At 44.6% G+C, this 23,469-nt stretch overlaps 1 protein-coding gene across 1 annotated transcript in view; it reads right to left on the bottom strand.

The window, feature by feature from the left end:
- Positions 1-23,469, bottom strand: part of LOC145343551 (ufm1-specific protease 2-like) — a 63,269-nt gene that overhangs the window by 17,899 nt on the left and 21,901 nt on the right. The window contains exons 4-7 of the mRNA XM_080189799.1: positions 22,313-22,467; positions 11,844-12,036; positions 9,815-9,958; positions 9,463-9,627 (exon numbers count right to left, since the gene is read on the bottom strand). Of these exons, the coding sequence (XP_080045925.1) occupies positions 9,463-9,627; positions 9,815-9,958; positions 11,844-12,036; positions 22,313-22,467 (657 nt within the window). The remainder of the gene's footprint in view (positions 1-9,462; positions 9,628-9,814; positions 9,959-11,843; positions 12,037-22,312; positions 22,468-23,469) is intronic.

Raw genomic sequence — 23,469 nt, 5'->3', positions numbered from 1 at the left:
AGCAAGCAGCTCAAAAGGAAATGGCTCTTAAAACTGTAGCAATGGCGCAGGTAAAACATGTTCCCTGAGCATCAATGAGAAAGAATATAGTTCAAGACAGTTCAGTGAATTATTTTGGACTGGTGAAGAAAGTTAAGCTATTGGAAGCTCTGGATGTCTTGTTTTGAAGGGGGAAATATTCCCTTACTCATCCAATAAAACCTGTAAACAAATCAACATTTTTAGAGATACAGAAGCAAATCAACTATTGATGGTGGCTGATGATATAATTTGTGATGTGTTTGTGCAATTGTTACTGACTGATTTAACAAGGAGAAAGTATTTCTGAGGTGTCACACCGTGGATTACTTAAACAAACCAATGCAGCTTTATTTACAAGGTGTTGTCTGATTGAAGTCCAACATAGAAGAGAGATAAAAACCTATAAATGTCTCTGGTGATGTGACTAATCGCACAGAAATGCATTGCTTTACAATACATAACACCCTTTCTCCTTCACTTCAGTAGTAGGACAGCAAACTTTTAAACATTAATGATGACCCACTATGAGCATCAATTACATTACTAAGTATTATTATCAACGTAAGTACAATTAATACAAAAGTCCTTTTAATGAACGTCGATTTCATTTTGGTAAGACATGACATTCCAAAATCTGACATTTCACATCCTTGATTGTTTCTCACCAATATAAGGTAGGTCAGCTTGTGACACTACTTCTTTGACAGTTTCCAGAGGTGTTGGTTGTTCCACTGGAATAGAATCTGAACTTGATTTGATTTATTATTGTCACATGTATTGGAATACAATGAAAACTATTGTTTCTTGCATGCATTACAGACAAAAGCATACCATTCATAGAATACTTGGGGAGAAGGAAAAGAAAGAGTGCAGAATATAGGGGACAATTCTCTCAGAAAAGTTCTAAGTGTTTAATTCATGTAACAATGGAGTAAATCCTGTTGGCTTCTTTCAGCTGGATTTTCAAAGAGAACCTCCCAAACTCTGTGCATTGCAAAATGCACTAGGGCAAAAAAATCAGTGGGTGAAGCCTATTTCCACTGAGGAGGCTGAAATCAGTGTGCTGAGCAGGCCACCACACACGTGCTGATCTCTGGGAGATCACTAAACAAGTCCTCACAGCATTGAGATCGCAGGCCTCTCATTCCAGGCACGGACATTGATGGCCTGATCGCTGGTCTCACACAACCCCCACACACAACACTGGCCTCATCATTGGCCTCTTACATCCTTCATCTCCACAAAAAACATTGCTGGCCTCTCACCCCACCCCCCACAACCTACCTACTCCCCCCCAAGAACATTGCAGATCTCTCACCTCCTGACAAGAACATTGCTGACCTCCAGGCCTCCCCATCCCCACTACCCAGACATCACTGGCCTCCCCAGCTCCCTTTGACCCAGACATCACTGGCCTCCCCCCACCCGCCCCACCCCCCCACCCCACCCACCCCCTTCACACACACACAGCATGAGCCTCACTGCTACCTTTTACACACACAGTGCAGTGCTGCCATGCACCCTCTGCCCATGAGCATTCCCTCATGTTGAGTGAGACCCTTGACACAGTACCTTGCTGAGAGACCTTCAAGCATCCCCGCCGCCTCCCCCACCCCCCCGCCCCCAGACATAGTATCTTGCTGAGTGAGACCTTTAAGCATTGCTCCCCCTCTGCCCTGGGACACAGTACCTTGTTGAATAAACCCAATCAGCATCTTTGGAGATGGCTCTCCCTTTGGAGAGCCATGTACAGATTGTCTGCACATTATTAACAATGAAACTTAACTAACAGGCTCATGAGTGGCCCAAGCTGACTGCACCTGGACTCCCTTTACAAGGCAGAACTACATATAAGCTACAATTATGGATGCACAAGCAGTCACGCCAGGAAGATGGCACTCGAGAGAAGTGGCCCCAGATTTTCCAAGGGTGAGCATGCCCTCCTGCTGGTTGCAGTGGAGAAGAGGCGCTAGCTGCTGTATCCCACTCAGGGCCATTGCGCAAGGGGTCGTGCAGCAAGTGAATGGGAGACAGTGGTTGCAATTGTAAGTGCCCGGACAGTGACACCTCAGTCCAGAGACCAGTACTGGAAGAAGACGAATAACCTTCTTTGGGCAGCAAGGGTGAGTGTGTATCCCACTCTGAAACCTGTACATGTGCTTACAATGTCAAACCATCCCAAGGCACCTCAAGGGCATCCAACAATCACCATCCCCAGTACTGCCTCCAAACCCTGTGGCATCTCCACCCCCCTGAGTCAGCACCCCCCAGTGGGGAGCCATTTCCCTGAAATGGCCAACAGACCTCCCACATTGCATCCCATGCTCTTCTATACGTCATGCTTATGTCCTCACGGGAGAAAAACGCACATAACCACAGTAAGAGGGAAAAAGACTGATGGTGGAGTTCCTGAGCTGCGCCTGCTAACAGTCATTGAGCAGCATGCCCTGGAGTTGGTTGGGGGCTGACAAGCCCAGAATGGTCAACGACAGTCAGGTTAGCATCTGGCATGCAAGTGAGCATCAGCTGCTCCCTATTCCTAAGGTCTTCTTTACAGTAAATGCCATACTGTGCAGGCTGTTTCCCTCCGTTCCACTAACGTGTGTTCTTTCTCACAATGATGGACTCTGATGCGCCAGGCCCTTCTGGTGTCAGCATCCACCTTGCTGCTCCTGAAGAAACTCCCCTGGATATCTCAGATGACACCTTCGAGGGAGGCCCTAAAGAATCCTCTGGGGACAGCACCAATGAATTGGCACAGGCAACAACCACACAACCCACCATCACACAGACTATCATGACGGTGGATCATGTTAGCGGTGAGGCTTCTGTGTCACTTACTGGTGAGCACATCACAGACGCTGATAAACATTGGGTGGAGGCGGGAACATCCAAGGGCTCAGGCACATGGAGACCTGCCAGAGGTGAGGAATCAGCTGGCCCAAGCCAGATGGCAGATCTCAGGGTTCACTCATGCCGAAGCTAGTGAAGATGCATCAAGAAACCCAGGGACTTGGAAATGGGCTGTCAGCAACCATGCTGCAACTGCAAGGTTGTTTAGCGGCATCAGATAGAGCACTGCCACAGGAGGTGGTGGCTGCACAGCATGGTAACCAGGCAAACACTGCAAGGGTGGCATCTGGATTTGACCTCATGGGTGACAGAATGCATGCTATCCTGGACACACGGCAGGCCACAGCTGATGGTGTTGCTGGCATCCTGGGGGCACTTCGGACCATGGCCACATGTGTCGGATGCATGTTGCAGACAAGCTGGCCATACTTTCGTCTCTCGCTGGGATTCTGGAGACACAACAGGCCCCAGCTGTGGGCCTCGGCAACTTAGCAGTCTCACAGGACTAATGCTGAGGGGCTCTAGAGCTTGGCTCGCTCACAGAATGCTATAGTGGAAGACCTCCAGAGCTTGGTTGAGTCTCAGAGGGCCAGCGCTGAGGGATCACAGACCATGGGGCACACACATCTGGGCCCCCAGTGCTGGCAGAGCCAGGTAATGCCAGAGCTTGTGGCACTCAGTCCAGTTGCCCTGGTTTCCTATGGAGTGTCCCCGAGTCTTATGGGCACACCAAGAGCGGAGGAAGGGCTAGAGCCCATGTCAGGTCCTTCCACTCAGCAGACTCTGGACATCCTGAGACCTTTCGATTCCCCTCCTTCTTCACTGGGGCATCTGAGGGCCAGCTGCATGTACAGGGTGGCACAGAAACATCATCCGCAAGTTGGCTGGACCCTCCAGGTCTTAGCCCCTCAGGGAACGGCCATCAAGGACATCACAGGCAACGGGGTGTGGATCGCCACCTCCACCTCCAATATGCATCTTTGGGAAGTACCTAAACGAAGCTGTAGGCCATACAAGATTAGAAAGTTGTAGGGTCACTAAAAGGGCATGGGTAAAGGTAACCAATAGTCAGGGTTACGTTTTGGGAAATGTTAAGAGCATAATTATTTTCACTTCAGAGCTGTGACTAATCTCTCTTTGATTCTCCCCCCACAAAGCTGAGTATATCTCAATCCCACGCTTTGGTGTGCAGCACAGCAGTCTGTGCAATGCCAGCCCCTCAGCCAAAAGTTATAGATGGCCTGGCCACCTTTCCCCAGCATCCACCGGACCCTGAGTCAAATACTATTCCTTGGCATTGACCACCGCCCCCCTCCCCCCCACCCCAGGTCGTACCCCCTGACCCATTGCCCCACATGCCTGTGTTCCTAACCCTTACTGCTACGTGGGCCCAGGAGCCAATGTGTAGTTGGAGAATAAGGAGGAGTCAGACTTGAGTGGCACCAGGGCAGGGTCCAAGTGTGCCTTACAGCGAGTTATCATCATCCTCCAGCCTTTACCAAAGACTCGCTACAGCAGCCAGTCCAGGTCCATTACCCTGTTGTGATGTTACTCGGAGTCAGGGGATGGGGTGAAGAAGGGTGGAGGAAGGTCATGTGGGTTGAGGGAGCAGCTTTGGTTGAGGGGTGGCTATAGTGGCTCCTGGGGTGTGGTGGAACAGTGTTGGGAGCAGCCCCTACACTGCACAGCACCAACTCTGTGAAACAGGTTGCTATTAGGGCCTCCCTTGCAGCCTTGCCCTGCTGGACCCCTGCCATCACCCCCTGTTCTCCAGTTCCTCATATGGCACCTATCCTACATCTGGCTGGTATTTATTCTCCTCCTCCTCCAGTTGATCTCTCATTGCTGTGCAATCTTGTGCAGGATGCAGCAGACCAAAATGATGTGTGAGGCCTGCACAGGGTCATATTGGAGGGTGCCCCAGAACAGTCCAGGCAACAGAATGGCATTTTTGTAGGCCTATGCAATGCTCCACAACTGACCGGGTGGCAGTGTGGACCTCATTATAATGGGTCTCCTCCTCGATCTCAGCCTCCACACTGGCATCATCAGCCATGATCTCGGCAGGTAGTCCTTGTCCTCCATGAGCCATCCTGGCAGCTTTGACTGGTCATCAAAGAGCCCAGGGATGTCTGACCACCTCAGCATATAGCCATCATGGACATTCCCTGGATGGCATACACAGACCTGCATGATGATCAGCTGACTGACAATTAGAACATTGAGTGGGTGGAACCCCTTCCTATTAATGAAAGGTTGCTGCTCACCTCACAGGGACCGTAGGGTGATGTCTGTACCACCTACTGACCCTTGAACATTGGGCATCCCAGAAATGGCGGCAAAGCCTGCAGCTCAGGCCTCTTGCAGTGCCTGCCCAACATCAAAATTGATATATTGGCCTGCCCAGGTGTACAAGGCATCTGTGACCTGGCGCACTCACCAGTGGACGAGAGGCCTGCGAGACTTCACAGACGTCCCCATTGGATGTCTGAAACGACCCTGTGGCATGAAGTTGAGTGCCGCTGTTACTTTAACTTCTACCGGGACTGGGTGGCCTTCCCTTCTGTGAGGTGTCAGTTGCAAGGACTTCATATAAGTGCCAGATTGTATCCTTAGACAGGCAGTGCCAGTGACAACACATGGCCTCTGATAGGCCCTCAAAGGACTTCCTGGTCCTGTCTTGACTTGGCCTCTGTATCCTCCTTCTCCTGGTTTCCCCCATTCGGAAAACTACTCTCCCACTTCTAGGGCAACACTGGCAGCCCCCTGCCCTCCTCCCTTTGGGTCTGCCACTGGCTGCTCCTGGACTGGCCTCCCTACATTCTCCACCTCTCCACCTTTTGAGTTGCCTCCTCCTCCTGAGCTGCCACCATGATAGTCAGTTCGAAATCAATGAGACCAAGATCCATACTGCACAGTGGGGGTTAGAGAGAAAGAGAGAGATTGATAGATACTTGTCATTGCTTGCATCTAGCCCAAGCGCATTTCAGGCCCCATCTACGAAGAAACCCACGGAGTCCTGAAGGTTTTCTTGGAGAACACCATTCAGGACTCAGTCACCTACATCGAACATGTCAGACACAAGACTGTAACTGCCATGGATGTTGTGTATGCTCTGAAATGCCAAGGATGAACCCTCTACGGTTTTGGTGGTTGGAAACTTAAGGGAAAGTATTGCACGTGTCAATCTCAGCACTGATAGATTGGCGCATGCCCAATAGCCTGCTCAGTGCACTGATTTCAGCTTCTTGTTAGAAATAAGATATAGACTTAAGTTGAGTGTAATTTACTGTTTCTGTGCATGAAGAGTAAGACTTTAGTTAGACTCATATTAAACAAAGATGTTTGTACGTATGGGACTATTGGTTTCATTTTTAAATATGTCTCTAATTTGCTTCGACATTTTATATCAAGAAAGGTAAACAGGAGCTTGGAAAAAATGAGCTGTTGCTTAGCAACCAAGAGCATCTTTTAAGGAAAATACTTGTATTTTTAGTTTTAATCTGAACTTATAGTAGGAGGGGCTTAGTAGCCAGGGAGAGAGAACTCCTTGCTTAGCTCTGTTTGAAGCAGAAGCAGAATAATGGAGTAATGAACAAGAAAGCAAGTCCCAGATAAACTGAAGGACCAGGGAATCAAAAGAGAGGGCCTTGGTAAATTGAAGTTAAAGGAACAGAGGAATTGGAATTGGAGCAGGTTACTCTTCACTGAAGTTAAAGACAAAGCTGAAAAGAGCAGACCTGATGAAGTTGGCTCGTGAGGACAGATTTGATGAAGTTGGCTAGTGAGAAGCCAGAGATATCTGAAGCAATCCTAAGGTTGATGATATCTTACTACAGCCTGTGAAGTAAAAGTTGAAACAATTGTGAAGCAATTGCTGGCTGGATTCCTGAGGGATCATGGGGGCAATTCACCCATCCCACCTTGCTAATTTTTTAGCGTGGTGGGCCGGTAAAATTGCATGTCAACCAATTTGTGGGATTTGCACATGTGGCTCATCTCCCAGTGCCAGATATTGGGTGGTCCGAGATGGGAGGGGGTCAACACTAACCAGGAATGGACAGGGGGGCCACCATCAGATGGGGGGGTGGTGGTGTGGAGGGCAGCACTGCAAAGTTCCTGGGCTGGCCAGCAATTGAGCTGGCCAGCAAACTGAAGGCTGACTTCGGGGCCAATGCGTATCTACAGAGGCCTGCAATTGTCAGCCTCTGGTGTGAATAGGACCTGCCCACTGAGCTTTAATGATATTCCTGATTTTGTCCTCTGCATTGCAGAATGTGGGAGATTCTTGTCTGAGTCGCACTGAAAAAAACCAGTGTGATTTACACCAGCTTTCCCGCGAATTTGACACTTAGAATATTTTGGGGGGAATTTAAAAATTTGTGGTTGCTCAAGACAAAGGGAAAAAGGAAATCCTGGAGGTGGATCCTTGCTGAACAGCTGAGAGAAAGAAAAAGATTGTAAAGTGTATATTTTGAGAGTGGAGTTTAGAAACACTCGTATGACAAGTTTCTGGTGGAATTTGAAGAGCAATCCACAAAAATCTGATTGGGTGACGTCTACCACCTGGTTTTGGAGTGTGTGTACAGTTAGCCTGTTGGGTTACATTGGGTGGAATTTTATGAAAAAGATTCTAAGTGTCAAATGAGCAAGAAAATGGGAGAGTTTCAGATTCATTTGTTGGATGAGGTTAAAAAGTAATCTTATGATGCTTATTCAGAAAAAGGAGCCAAACGTGATTTTCACTAATAGGGGCATAGGGCAGTGCCTAATCTTGCCAGGGAAACTGGCTGTTGAGTTCAATGGGTGCCAATCTGCATTTCCCTCAATCTCCCGGTGTACTGGGAGATCTCCTGCTGCCTCCGCCACTCATCCCCACACATCACACTCCCTCCCTGACAGACAATTGTCTCCCCACGTATATCATCTCTGCCACCACCCTACATATATTGCCTCACCATGAACAGCACTCAGACCGTCCAATTGTTCATTTATCAAATATATATTTCTCTAGATTCTCTTTCCCCTGTGTCCCATTTTCAAGTTTCTAAGCAGCCATTTCCTAACTCCTTTTAAACGAGATTCCCCTTCTTCCTTGAGCCCTCAACTCGAACCACATCCTTCTCCTTTACCACCAGTTCTGTTACCTTCCCTCTTTTTCACTGCATCTTGTACCCCAGTTTCCTGACTGCCCCTGTCTTCCTAAACTAGCAGACACATGAACAGCTCTTCTCAATCCAAATTTCCCTTCCAACCATATTTTCCACTGGAGTCCAAGTTTGGCTTCTTATCCAACACAGCTATGTCTCCATTTATAACAAATGGAGATATATGGAGATGCTAATTACACACAGATGCCGATGGTTTGAAAAGAAAAGAGAAAATGCTGGATAATGTCAGCAAGTCTGGCAGCATCTGTAAGGAGAGAAAAGAGCTGACATTTCAAGTCCAGATGACTCTATGTCAAAGCCTGGTTTGAAAATCTCTAATATTCTGTTAGATTGCTTGTGGGGCTATGACACAAATCCTTATTGGCTCTGCCACCACATAGAACAAAAAAACAAAGAAAATTACAGCACAGAAACAGGCCCTTCGACCCTCCAAGTCTGCACTGACCATGCAGCCCATCTGAACTAAAAACCCAAAGTGGTGCTCAGTGTGTTTTTTCAGATGGGACTGGTTGAGATCACTGACTGGTTGGGGAATCCAGAACATGGGGTCACAGTCTCAGAATAAGGACTCAGCCAATTCAGACTAGTGAGAAACTTCTTCACTCAGAGGGTTGTGAATGTTTGAAATTCTCTACCCAGAGAACTGTTTGATGCTCAGTTTTTGATTCAAGACAGAAGTCGGTAGAGTTTTGGTACTGTGACGATACTGTGCCTTTAAGAAATGTATTCCTATCATATATCTTGTGAGGAGTATATTTAAAATGCAGCTCTGTTTTACACAGTGCCAATTTGTCTGTACCAATCAGCTCTTATACTGTGAGTGTTGGCTAATGATTGATTTTAGAGAGGGATGTGTTTCTTTTAATCTGAGTTAATACATTTTCCCTGGGGTTTCAGAGGAATGTTTTGATTGGGTTGATTGACAAGAGACAGAGTTATGTGTTAATAGGAGGAGCTAAGCTTGCAGTGAAAACAGACAAGTAGAATTTTCCCAAAAAAATTCTAAGTGTTGAATTCACGTGAAAACTGAAGAAATTCATTCTGTTTTGTCAATGGAAATTCAGAGAAGCATCTCCCACACTCTGCACTACAGAGGTCGCCAATATAAACATCAATCAATTTCAGGGGGCGGGGCCTATTCCTGTCTGAAGGCTGGCAGCATTTTCCTTGCTGAAAACTCTATCAGACTTTATTAAAAGAAAATCAAGGTATTTCATATGATGCTCTAAAGCTTAAATTATCTGACCATGCAGCAACCACACTTTCCACAAAACGAATCTGTCACTGTGTAATGGTATATGACGACTCTACAGAACCTTCCGTTAAAAAAATGAGAATTGCGTTTTTCATGGATTTCAATTAGTAAACCTTGACAAGCGTAAACAATATTAATGTTGATTTAAAAGGATGATCATACTTCCTGTAACTCCTCAATTGAAGGTACAGGTGTATCAATGTACCCCTGACAGCTGAACCAGGAGAGAATGACTTGCAAACAATGGTATAGAGCACCCCATGAAGCGTCATTTGCATTGTCCTGCATGCAATGATAAAAGTAGTAGGATCCATGCACTTCATAAACCTGTTCCAAAATAAATAAAACTTCTATAAGCTCAAAATTCCAAATAACTGAGTCAAAATATAATTTCTTCTGCTAATCTACATCACATTTGTACAACATAAAAATGTTTGTAACAACAAATAATTCTGTTCTTAGGATTATTTAATTTACTTATACGGTGTATAGTATTGTAAATTTAGATAAATACCTTGTACTCCTCAGGATCAGGAGCAGGAATATACTTATGTACATTTCTCAAATATTTAAATGACAGCTCATCACTTGGAAAACAGTAAGCCATGGAACGGCGGAGGAAGGGTTTATTGGAGAGATCAAGTTCAGTATGCAGCTCCTGTGGCACATCAAAAAATGCATAAATTTTAACATAATGACAAGATTTTTAAAGAATATTATTTTACAAACTATGCAAACAGTTCAAGCCTAAACCACAGCCAAAATCCTTAAGGCTCTGCAATCTCTTGATTATCCTCACTATAACCCAATTAATAACAGAGCACAGCACATGCATAGAATCATAGAATTCCTACAGTACAGAAGGAGATCATCCAGCCCATTAAGTCTGCATTGAATCTCCAACAGAGCATCTTATCCTAATCCTATCCCTATAACCCCACACATTTACTGTGTTAATTTCTCTAACCTACATATCTTGGGACAATAAGGGGCAATTTAGCATGGCCAATCTAGCATGGCCAATCAACCAAACCTGCACTGTGGAAACCAGAGCACTGTGACACAGGAAGAATGTGCAAACTCTGCACAGACAGTGACCCAAGGCCAGAATTGAACCTGGGTCCCTGGTACTTTGAGGCAGCAGTTCTAACCACTGTGCTACCATGCCATTACTGGGGCTGCTGCTCCACAAGCCACAACAACTTCCAATTCCAGAACTAGAACTGCATGACAAAATCCTGTAGAAAATATGTCGGGTGGATTCTTGGGACGTGATGTGACCCACCTGATGAAGCAGCAGTGCTCCAAAAGCTTGGGACATGGGCATCACTGGCTGGCCAGCATTTATTGCCTATCCCTCATTGCCATTGAGAACCTAGTGGTCAAATTTCTTTGTTCCTACTTCACTTCCATTGTATCAAAGATTATCAGTTCAATTTCTTTCCTAATTGCTTACTGTATATCTGCATGTTAACTTTCTGTGATTCATGTACAAGATCACTCTGATCCCTGTGAATTCATTTTTCTCGATTCTGCCATCAGAGGAAATAATCTGTTTGCATCAGTGGTATTAAATCCTATTAACAATTTAAATGCCTCAATTAGATTGCCCCTCAATCTTCTCAATGCGACGAAATACGCCAAGGGCAGAATTTTCCAGCTGTTCATGAGGGCAGGGTCTTCTGGTCCCACCAATAATGCACCCCTGCTGCGGGTTTCCTGGTGGTGAGGCATGCTTCAACAGAAAACCCATTGACAATGACAGGACCAGAAGATCCCACTGCCGGCCAATGGCAGGCTGCTTCCACCGTCATGAAACGTGACAGGTTGCACCAAAAACCCTGCCCCAAATTTCTGCAACCTGTCCTTCTGTTCTAATCTTATAAAAGCCTGGAAAAATTCAATAAGTAAAACTGGTCAATTATTCCCAATATCCCCCAGCTGGGACATATCTACAATTAGACTGCCACAGAGGGCTGGCTCCATTTCAAACCTCAATCACCAGGCATTTTGCCTTGTGCCCAATGTATTGTCCTATTCCTTCCAAACAGAACAATTAGTCACAGTTGATGCCAGGACAGAATAACTTAAGATAACTTTTGGGGGATTGACATCTAACGCAATTACAAAGTGCAGTGGTTCTTCCTCAATATGTCTTATCAATACTTCTTGGATAGATGACAAATCCACAGCATGTGAAATATAAGACAGGCAAAAATAGAAGGAAGTAACTAGGGAAGTGATTTCTGGCCAAGCAGAAATTAGCATTTTTATTGCTTCTAAGAATTTTTATTGAGCTTTGGGCACTTATCACATTACCCTTAGTTACTGTGGGTCCCATGGCATTTATTTTGGAACAACATAATGCCAAGTCACATTTCTTATTAATAACCACTAGAAGCACATTTTAGAAACTGTGAAAAGACAGGTTGTGTCTTTTTAAAAATTGGGCAGGAATCCAAAATTGACAAAATAAATTGCTACTTTAAACATTTAGTTATTCATGGACAGATTGTATAAATGAAAAAAGTGACCAACCATACTTTTCGTATCGGTTCCAGAGTTTGATCACTGATTCCTGCAGGGTATATTACTGTAGTGAGAGTAGTTTTCTTTGGCAATTCAAAGTGGTATGCTTGCGGTATTGGAACAGTTTTTCCAGTTGTATGTTGCTGAATGCATTTGTCCATTGCAGATAGTTGTGCAGTAACTGCTTCCACAAACTGATCCTGTAGCCTATCAAAAACATCATTTTTATTACAGTTAAAGGCATTAAATATCATTTGATGTTTAGCATAATTGGACAAGAAACTTAGTTTATCTCAGACACAAAGTCATGTAGAGTAATTTAACTTCCCTACTAACTCCTGCATTCTTCCCAAATAATGGTCCAATAATTTAAATTACTTCATTTTTCTATCAAGTGTATCCTATTCAAATTTCACAATTTAGGCCCACTACTAAATAACAATACCAACATCATTTTAACTAAAATTCTGACCAGATATCTACAGTAAAATCTTCAATGCAGATTCTATATATTTATAATATTTCTGCTTTTTATTTCTGCTCTCCAGTATTTCTGCACGTGCTTTATAGATTTTTTTTAAAGAGTGGGTACTAAATTGCTGGATACAAGGGGCTAGATTTTCATTATGAAGATGGAGAATATGAGTTGGGCCATTTTCTGGTATTGAATCCCATCCCCTTTCTGACAGTGCTGCCAATGCCATCTTCATGATGATGGGTACAGGCTGGAATTGGGCTGTCACCTCCCACAAAAGGCCTGAAATGGAGGCCAGCAGATTCCAAGGTGGGTAGAAAAAAAGCCAGCTTCTGTTCTCTGGGACATCAGCCAAGTTCAATTGATGTGGGTTAGGCCTGCAACCCTTATCCCCAAACTCTTCTCTTGTGTTCATTCACCCATCACCCCTCAAGTTTTGCATTCCTCCCCTTCCTCCCTCACTTTTATAACCATATGCTCCCATATGTCCCCTCATCCCCATGCCCTCTGCATATCCACTCTCCTTGCTGATGCCCATTACTAATACCCATTAAGTATATAACTCTGGAATCTATTAGAGCATTGAGAAATATTTGAGATGCTTATAAAACTGTCCAAATATCAAATACTGATTTTATAACCATTTCAAAAACATTATTGTGTTCAGTGGTAATAAAATCATCAAAATAAACAGTTATTCAGAAACCACTTGAAAAATGTTGACCCTATTAGAAAATCATAAATCAATCAACATAAACAAACACACTGTTCACTTGAAAACAGCATTCACAACTCCTGTTGGCCCAAATCTACTAATATCATAGTTATATGGGCAGAAAATGGCCTTTGGCCCATCGAGTTTAAATTCATTTACGCATTTAAATTCATGGTTTTGCTGGCTGGGCCAACATTTATTTTCCATCCTTAATTGCCCTTCATTTCAGAGTCTATTATATTGCTATGGATCTGGAGTCACACGTAGGTCAGACATAAGAATGGCAGATTTCCTTCTCTAAAGGACATTGGTGAACCAGATGGATTTTTACAATTAGCAATGGTTTCATGGTCATCGCCATTCCAGATTTTTATCGAATTCAAATTTCACCATCTGCCATGATGGGATTTGAACCTGGTCATCAAATCTTGCTCTGGGTCTCTGGATTACTAGTCCAGTTACTAGACCACTGTGCCACTGCTTCTCCATGCTACCAATAAAGTCGCACTAATCCTATTTTCCTGCACTCTCCCATATCCTTGAATATTATGATATTTCAAGTGCTCATTCAGATACTTTTTAAAGGTTTTAAGATTTTTGGCCTCCACTACCTACCCAGGCAGTGTATTTCAGATTCCTACCATCTTCTAAGTGAAAATTATTTTCCTAAATCCCCTCTGAATCTCCTGCCCTTTACCCTAAAATTATGTGCCATTATGATTAGCCCATTCAACAAACGGGAATAGCTGCTCTCTACTCACCCTGTCCATACCCCTCATAATCTTCTACACCTCAATCATGTCCCCCCCTCCACCCCAGCCTTCCCTGCTTTAAAGAAAACAATCCAAGTATATCTTCTCTCTCCTGTAGCTCAAATGCTTCATCCTTGGCAGCATCCTGATGAATCTCTTCTGTGCCTCCTCTGGTGAAATCATAGCCTTCCTATAGTGAGATGACCAGAACTGCACACAGTACTCCAGTTATGGTCTAACCAAAGTTCTATACAGCTCTGACATAACCTCCTTGTTCTTATACTCTATGCCACAACTGATAAAAGCAAGTGTCCCATATGCCTTCTTAACTACCCTAGTCACCTGCTCTGCCACTTTCGGAGATCTGTGAATAAGTACCCCAAGATCCATCTGTTTCTCTGAGCTTCCTAGTATCCTGCCGTTCATTAAATACTCCATTGTTTTGTTACTTGTTCCAAAGTGCATCACTTCACACTTAGCAGAGTTAAAAATCTTCTTAATTACCCTACTCACCTGCTCTGCCTACCTGACCAACCCATCTATATCTTCCTGTAACCTATAATCTTCTTCTTCACTATTAACCACCCTACAAATCTTGGTGTCATCTGCAAACTTGTTTATCATTTCCCCTACATTATCATCTATAGCACTTATGTATGTAACAAACATTAAGGGTCCCAGCACTGAACCTTCTGATACGCCACTGGACACTGACCTCCAGCCACTCAAACAGCTTTCTATCAACACCTTTGGTGCTCTATTACTAAATCAGTTCCATATCCATCTTGCCAATGTTCCCTGGTTTCCATGTGCTTCAACCTTCTCAATCAGTGTCTCATGTGAGATTTTGTCAAAGGCTTTGTGAAAATCCATGTAAACTACATCAACTGCATTTACCTCATCCACACACACAGTCACATTTTTGAAACATTCTATCAAATTTGTTAGGCATGACCTCCCTCTGACAAAACCAAACTGATTATCCCTGATTAACCCATGCCTTTCCAAGTGGAATGTGTTTGGAACTCAGCCAATAATTCATGAGATTCTATGGTGCAACCATATAAACAACACCTGTTGAACATAATCTATTCATGGGTTGAACCTCAGCCAAGCATTCATAATGACATTCTTTTGTGCTGATACATGAAAAAAACATCTAAAGCTGAATATATTAAAGCATTTGAAGTTATTTAAAGTGCTCAGCCCCATGTTCAAGCTTTGTGACAGGGAAACAGATATCTGAGCTACAATTCAGAGTTTAGTCATCTGTGTTGAAGCTTTGTAACAAGTAGCAGAATTTACAGTGTGTTGAGATTTCTGAATACATCCCCACTGGTGCCAGTATCCTCTCAGCAACTTAACACTTAGAAAGGCATTTATTATCTTTATCCCCTTGCTCAGGAGGAAGTCCCATCTCAGAGAACAGCTGATCTATTGTCCCAGAAGTATCACAAGAAGTGGTGGCCACTGCTGAGTCAATAAACATGAGTTGAAATCCTGGTGTCAGGATCAAGGTAAATGTGTTTAGGTATCACGGAGGGGATGTGGTCACGACCAGGATCCAAGAATAGAAGAGTTACCAGGGGATAAGGAGGCAGAGGGTTGGGGACACAAGGTGGATATGGCAAGAGCCAAGGGTGAAGGGAGCCCCCAAGTGGGGGGGGGGGGGGGGGGCAGACTTTGGAAGATGTGCCCCCGATTAGTTGTGGACCTGTGAGGTAAATATCCCCTACCTTTCCTATCTGAGACCCCAGCGGGGTTACCTGCAGGGTGTGCCTTATTATATCCTTGACCTTTTGCTAGCCTCAAGATTGAAGCTGGGTGGGAGATAGTGCTTCGTGAGGTAGGCCAGCCTATTTGAGAGAATTCTTTTCTCCCAAAAAGATTCTAAGTGTCAAATACGCGTGAAAACTGGAGTAACTTCCACCGATTTTTCTAGCAGGATTTTCAAAATGAATTTCCCACAGTCTGAACACTGTAGAATGCCCTAGTGAGATTCACACTGAAAATCAGTGGGTGGGGCCTATTTCCAGTGGAGGGGCTGGCAGCATAGTGCTGAGCGGGCCACTGCAGATGCGCTGATCTGTCAGCTCTGAGATTGATGCATGTGCAATGGCCCTGCACTGCCAGCATCCTGATCACTGGTGAGCTTGATTGCTGGCCAGCCTCATGACCCACATCGTTCCTTCTCCAGCACCACCACCACACCCCCCACCCCCACCCTCCCGATTGCTGGCCTTCCACACCTCTCTCTGGGCAAGTCCCGATGTCTCCGCCCTCCCCACCAGCCCCAATCTCTGACCATCTCTTCCTACAGCCATCCTGACCCCCTCCGCCACCACCCCCCCCAGCAGTCCTTACATCTCTCTCCCCACAGCAGGCCTGACACCACTACCACCAACCCACCCCCCTCAACCTGGATGGCCAGCCCCGATCATCTCCTTCCCTCCCTCTGCCACTGATCCCTATCCAGTGTGGCAACAGGACACCCCCACTAATCAGCCCCACTTGGCCCAGCTCCCAATAGGCCCTGCCTCCCTCTGGTCACACCCTCTTGTCACTACCCAATGCCTGGTGGGCAGTGCCAAGTTGTCCTTGGGTATTGCCACTTTGCCCCTTGGGCAGTGTCAGGGGCCAGGCTGGCACTGTCTCGTGGGAAACCCTCCTTACCACTGACCACCTGGTGGATCCTCCATGGCCTCCATGCCCTCCAGCAGGGTCAGCCACCTATTCCCCATTCATAGGGAGCAAGAGTAAACCCCAGTGGAATGAACCACTCCTGACAAGGTTGGGGGGTAGATGCTAGCAGGCCCAGTGACTTCAGTCCCATGTCCACTAATGAAACGGTAATGCTGATTTAAAAATTTAAATCAGCTCTGCAACAATTTCCGGGTGGAATATTTAACCGCCACCCTGCACTGCGTTCACCCTCACTGCAGCTTAAGAAAGCTCCACAGGACAAATGGCATTCAAAGGCAGAAAGTATGCTGTTTCCAAATTCAGCAATGCATTGCTGGAAGATCTTTTGGACGGAGGCAATGTCTGCTGCTACCTCTGGCCTGTCTGCAGGAGCTCTAGCAAAGTGATCAGTTTGGCTTGAGAGGTGGTCACAGCAGTAGTAAGTGCAAACACCCTGCAGAAGAGATCAGCCACCCAGTGCAGGAAGAGGATGAATAATCTCTTCTGTTCTACCACTTCCTCATTCTCAACTCACAAGCCCATTGCACATTCACAAGGATTTCACTGCTCAGTCAGTCTAATGCACCTTCACATCTCCATCTGCCCTCATCTCCTATGAAGCCTGCATCCTTATCCTCTACTTGCCATTGAGACATGTCAGACATCTTGATCATCTGCCCTTGCATACGACTTGGTCGCATTCTCTATATCCATCTTCTTGCAGGACAAGCTGGCTCACAGTAAGGAGGGGTCCATCATGGGAAACAGTTCTTAGTATCAAATTTCTCACAACATCAAAAACAGAACCATGCAACTGGCCAGAGAGAACATAGACCGTGCCTATGCTGATGGTGAGGTTGGTGGTGTGCAACTACTGCTCAGTGCTGAGTTCAAAGGAACCCAGTTTTCACTGGAGTAAGGTCCATAACCTGCAGCATTGACTTAACGATTTTTATGAGCAGAGGTGAATACTTGTAAAGCATGGCTAAGTCCTGAGGAACTATCAAGTTATGTAAATCTCCTGCCTTTTAAATTTAACAAAAACAGAATCCTGTGTGTCTTTGAGTTGGAAAAAAAGGATACTTGCAATTTCAATAACTATTTGTTAACATGACCCTAAGGGCTATCATTATAGGGCTTGTCTGTTTCCATAACCTATCATCGCAATAGGAGGCTGTAAATTCATAATTTGATTGACAGTTCCAGTGGATTATTTAAGGGATCAGCTGTCTTTGATGTGGGATATTCATTGTGCTTTGATGTTTTGATAAAGGATTAAGTAAATTAAGATATTTAAATGTATTGACTGGGCTTTTGGCATTTATCTTTGTATGATGAAGTATGTGATAGATGCTTGGAGCTTTATTTTATTTCATATCAGCATTGCTCCACGGTGGCTACAAGTGAGATGGTATGGATGGAATAAGGGAAAAGGGTGGTGAAAGGGTCACGTATTTGCATGAGTTGACATTTAGTTGCTATAAAGGCAATAGTAGGCCATAAGGATGAGTGGGATCATAGGTTTACATGGAAGGCATGATGGTCTGAGGCAGTGTGTGGAAGGGAAGTGGTTGGCATGGAGGGTATGAAGAACCATTGAGGATTGGAGGAGACATAGATTGGCATGAATGGATGAGATGGGCCATGGGTGGGGTGGCAGTAAGGGGTGAGGGCTCAAAGGCCTAATATTCAACCACACAACAGGGACAAAGACTCAAAGCACCAAGGTAAACTGTTTAACCAGCCCACTTGGCAAAATGCAGTCGCTGTGGCTGCCCTGTAACTGTTTTTGGGGATAGCAAGTCCAGCTGTAGTATATATCCATCCCCACAGGAATGAAGATCCTGCTGCTCAGAACACTTTTTCCCTAGATGGGTAGGACGTGACAGAAAATTTCCCAACTCAGTGCTTCCACCTTGGAAGCAGAAATCTGGGCCTATGACACTATGTCCAGAATTTTCCGGCCGTTCTTCTGTTCCCACCAACAGAGCATCCAAGCTGCGGGTTTCCCAGTGGCAAGGGGTGCATTCAATGGAAAAACCCCTCCCACTGTCTGCCAGTAGCGAGCCGTCTCTGCCACCACGAAACACACAATGGGTTACATGGGCAATCCCCACCCTATTTATTGAGTATTACGTTGAGGCAGTGGTCCGCACCTCTAGCATAAAATTAGATTATTAGTTTTTGGTTGGCTGTGGTGTGATTTCCACCTCCATTGGGAATGACATCCCACTGCCAACAACTGATGGCCAATCAAATAGTCCCAGCAGTGCTACAAGGAGCAATGCCCACTACTGGGACTATAGGCAGCAAAGGAGCCACAAGGTCAGGTGTGAAGGTAAGTCAGAGGCTTTTCTGGGTTCAGTCTGGCAGACCCCTGAGGGTTTGCGAACCAAGTTTGGGAAGGTAGAGAGTAAGTGCACATGGTGGGTGTGTTGGCATTCTGTATTGTGCAGAGGGGCCCTTCGTTTGTATTGGGTACAGTTACCTTAACAGGAGAGATGCCTGCCTGCAACAAAATAGCTGATTCTCACAGAAGGAGATCTTTACGCCAATTAATTTGCCCCTCAATGCCTCAATTGATGCAATGGGAGGTGGTTCACTCAATGCCTCACCTGTCACTGGAAATCAGAGAGGCAAAGAGGGGGTTTGCAAAGAGACTGGCAGCTAATATAAAAGGGAATCCAAATTTTCTGAAAAGCCAATGAAGACTAAAAGCATGGGGCTATTCAGGTACAACAAAGAGAATTTACATTTGGAATCAAAATCTGTGGGTGAGTATTTTCTATCTGTTTTTACCAAGGAAAAGATGGTGCCTATTGGGAAGGAGATAGTTGAGATACCTGTTAGACTGAAAATTGACAAAAAGGAGAGATTTGAAAGGTTGGCTGTATTTAAAGCGGTAAGTCACCAGGAGGCAGTGAGTGATTAAATGAGGGGGCTGGATTTTAGTGTCTGAGGGCATGTATGGGGAGGAGTGAGTGACTGAATGAGGGAGTTAGTGGATGCAAGTAGCTGAGTGAGTGTGGGGGGAGAAGTGGCTGAGTGTGGGGGCTGGATGCAAGAGGCTAATTGTGTAGAGGGGGGCAGCAAGTGGCTGAGTGAGTGTGTGTGTGAGTGTGTATGAAAGTGTGGGGGGGCAGTGAGTGGCTAAAGTCTGTGTGTGTGTGTGTGTGTGTGTGTGTGTGTGTGTGTGTGTGTGTGTGTGTGTGTGTGTGTGTGTGTGTGTGTGTGTGTGTGTGTGTGTGTGTGGAGGTGGTGGGGCAATGAATGGCTGAATCAGTGTGCCTCAGGGATCGGTGGTCGACTGTTATTTGTCATTTGTATTAATGATTTGAATGAGAATTTAGGAGGCATGGTTAATAAATTTGCAGATGACACCACGATTGGTGGCACAGTGTACAGTGAAGAAGGTTCTCTCAGATTGCAACGGGATTTTGATCAATTGGGCCAGTGGACTGACAAATGGCAGACAGGGTTTAATTTAGATAAATGCGAGGTGTGTACTTTAGTAGATCGAACCAGTGCAGGACTTATTCAGTTAATGGTAGGGAACTGGGAAGAGTTACAGAGCAAAGAGGCCTAGGGTTACAGGTTCATAGTTCCTTGAAAGTGGAGTCACAGGTAGACAGAGTGGTGAAGAAGACATTCGGCATGCTTGGTTTCATCAGTCAGAACACTGAATACAGGAGTTGGGATGTCTTATTGAAGTTGTACAAGACATTGGTAAAGCCACAATTGGAATACTGTGTATAGTTCTGGTCATCCTATTATAGAAAGGAAATTATTAAACGAGAAAGAGTGCAGGAAAGATTAATAGGATGCTACCAGGATTTGATGGTTTGAGTTATAAGGAGAGGTTGGATAGATTGGGACTTTTTTCTCTGGACCATGGGAGGCTTAGGGGTGATCTTATAGAGGTCTATAACATAATGAGGGGCATCGATCAGCTAGACACTCAATATCTTTTCCCAAAAGTAGGGGAGTCTAAAACTAGAGGTTTAATGTGAAAGGGGAGAAATACAAAAGGATCCAGAGGGACGATTGTTTCACACAGAGGATGGTGAGTATCTGGAATGAGCTGCAAAAGTAGTAGTAGAAGCAGGTACAATTTTGTCTCTTAAAAAGCATTTAGACAGTTACATGAGTAAGATGGCTAAAGAGGGATATGGGCCAAATGCAGGCAATTGCGACTAGCTTAATGGTTAAAACAAAATGGGCGGCATGGAGAAGTTGGGCCGAAAGGCGTGTTTCCGTGCTGTAAACCTATATGACACAATGACATTCTGAAAACTTCTATGACTCAGTGTTTTATTCAGTGGGGGTAGGGAGGGGGGCATGCATGATCAGCTACATGTGTGTGCGTGTGGGGAGAATGAGTGACTAAGTGAGTGAGTAGCTGAGTGTGAGTAGCTGTGTTTATGTATGGAGGCAGTGATGTTTGAGTAAATGAGGGGGTTGGATGCAAGTGGATAAGAAATCTGTGTGTGGGAGGGGGAGTGAGTGGTTGAATGTGTGTGTGGGGGGGTGTGTGCAAGATGTGATTGTATGTGCGTGGGGGGACCGAGTGACTAAGTGAGTGAGTGGGCTGAGTGTGAGTAGCTGAGTGTATGTGTGAGGGCAATGAGTAGTTGAGTAAGTGAGGGGGCTGGTTGGAAGTGGCTAAGGTGTGTGTGTGTAGAGGTGGCAACGAGTGGCTTTGTGTTTGGGAGGGAGTGGTTGACTGAGCGAGTGAGTGGGCTGGGTGTGAGTAGTTGAGTGTATGTGTGAGAGCAGTGAGCAGCTGAGTGAGTGAGGTTGCTAGGTGCAAGTGACTAAGTGTGTGTGGGAGGTGAGCATGAGTTTGTCTTTTGCCCAGTCACAGGTTCCTCACTCACTCTTATCACCATACGCTAACACATACACATGCACCCACTCACACTCAGTAACCCTATATATAATATATATAGACCCTTTCACACACTGGTTATTTTTATTACTTTTTTAACTTAATTTATTGCTATGATATCTTGTACTTTTGCTCTGCAATTGCTGCTTTCCTTAAAACTTCAGCTATTTTTCGAAATTTAGTTTATTTTTGCGCCAAACCTTAATTTTCTGAAATTTGCTCTTTGGGCCCGAGTGTGAAAAATACGCAAACGTGGTTCTCAAAATGAAAAGTTTGGGCAAACCTGCTCTAAACACATGCCAGTATTGGCTAAAGGTCTTCATGAAGGTATCTCTGTTCTCCCTGAAAATTGAAGGATTGAATACACATTGTTTTAAGGAGTTGGGTGAAACACCTTTCACAATTGGATTCTCGGAGGCTATATGGATTCTCGGAGGCTATTTCCCAGGCTGAAATGGTCACTACGAGAGGACACAGGTTTAAGGTGCTGGGGAGCAGGTACAGAGGAGATGTCAGGGGTAAGTTTTTCACTCCGAGGGTGGTGAATGAGTGGAATCGGCTGCCGTCGGTGGTGGTAGAGGCGAACTCGCTGGGGTCTTTTAAGAGACTTCTGGATGAGTACATGGGATTTAATGGGATTGAGAGTTATAGATAGGCCTGGTAGGTATGGATATGATCGGAGCAACTTGTGGGCCGAAGGGCCTGTTTGTGCTGTAGTGTTCTATGTTCTATAAAACAACACAGACTAATGCCAAAGAAGAGACAGTCCATTGGCACAAAATCTCCAGCAAGTGTTTCAGAAAATACCAAACAATTTCAAGCAGCAGTCCTTAATGTTGCTAAAAACATTTAGCTTAAGATATCACAGAGGCACCATTTTAAAAATTATTCGACAAACAATTATTGAAAATGGCTTACGTTATTGAATTCTTAACTTGCTAAATTCATTCACTAATTGCTACAATACATACTTTGCCCATGGGTCCTCTGGATTCGCAAAAACAACCACATCGATAGGGAGAGTCATCTTGAAGTGGAGACGTGACATTTTATTATGCTCAAGAAATACTTTTTCAACGTGGTCAAGCCTTGACAGTTCAAACATAATTTGCAGGTTTATTACTCTCTGAAAGTTAACAACAGTCATGTTAGAATTATTGCAATTGTTAATGGTTGTAAAGTTGGGGCATTGTATAGAGTAATATAACACACGGTCAACAGGAGGCCCTGGGTGGTTGATTTGGAAGTCCAGGGCCTGATTTATATGGATATTTGGAGCTTAGAATGTTGCTGGTGTGCTCACACTGCCAGAATGATCCTCTTTACCAATATGGCAGGCAGCACACGTCCCAATGGAATTAGATACCATGAACTTCACACATTAGGTAAGAGAAAATATATCATTACAGTTCTACTATTGAGCCCTGAGGAAAATATATTCATAATAATATCAGCAAATGCTGAAAGGGCATATTTACTAAAATCTCTTTGCCCTTTCTTACAAATCTGAATTACTCTCTCCACTGCAAGTCACACAAAATCAGCCTCTCTTGCTCTAACAATACTTTGTAACATTGCTGGCTGTCCCCGTGGAGCATTATAAAAACAATAGATAAAGAAGGAAGGGGGAAAAGCAAAAGATGCCTTTCAAGCTAGGTTTCTAGGCTAAGTTGAAAAGTTCTTTGAAAAATACCCATAGAATACAATTCTTTAAGAAATTTTGAGAATAGAAACTGGGACTTAGGGAAGTACTTAAATTTAAATTTCTTCCTAGATGGTTGATTTTAATTTGATTTGATTTATTATTGTCACATGTATTAGTATACAGTGAAAAGTATTGTTTCTTGCATGCTATACAAAGTATACCATTTATAGAGGAGGAAAGGAGAGAGTGCACAATGTAGTGTTACAGTCATAGCTAAGATCAACTTAGTGCGAGGTAGGTCCGTCCAAAAGTCTGACGGCAGCAAGAAAGAAGCTGTTCTTGAGTTGGTTAGAACATGACCTCAGACTTCTGTATCTTTTTCCCGACAGAAAAAGGTGGAAGAGAGAATGTCCAGGGTCCTTAATTATGCTGGCAGCAGGAAATGTGCACAGAGTCAATTGATGGGATGCTCGTTTGCATGGT

The sequence above is a fragment of the Carcharhinus amblyrhynchos genome, chromosome 5 (assembly GCF_965287045.1).
Source record: "Carcharhinus amblyrhynchos chromosome 5, sCarAmb.v2.hapA, whole genome shotgun sequence".
In the NCBI taxonomy this organism is placed as follows: Eukaryota; Metazoa; Chordata; class Chondrichthyes; order Carcharhiniformes; family Carcharhinidae; genus Carcharhinus; species Carcharhinus amblyrhynchos.
Note: the sequence above shows the minus strand (reverse complement) of the source record. Positions and strands in the feature narration are given on the sequence as shown.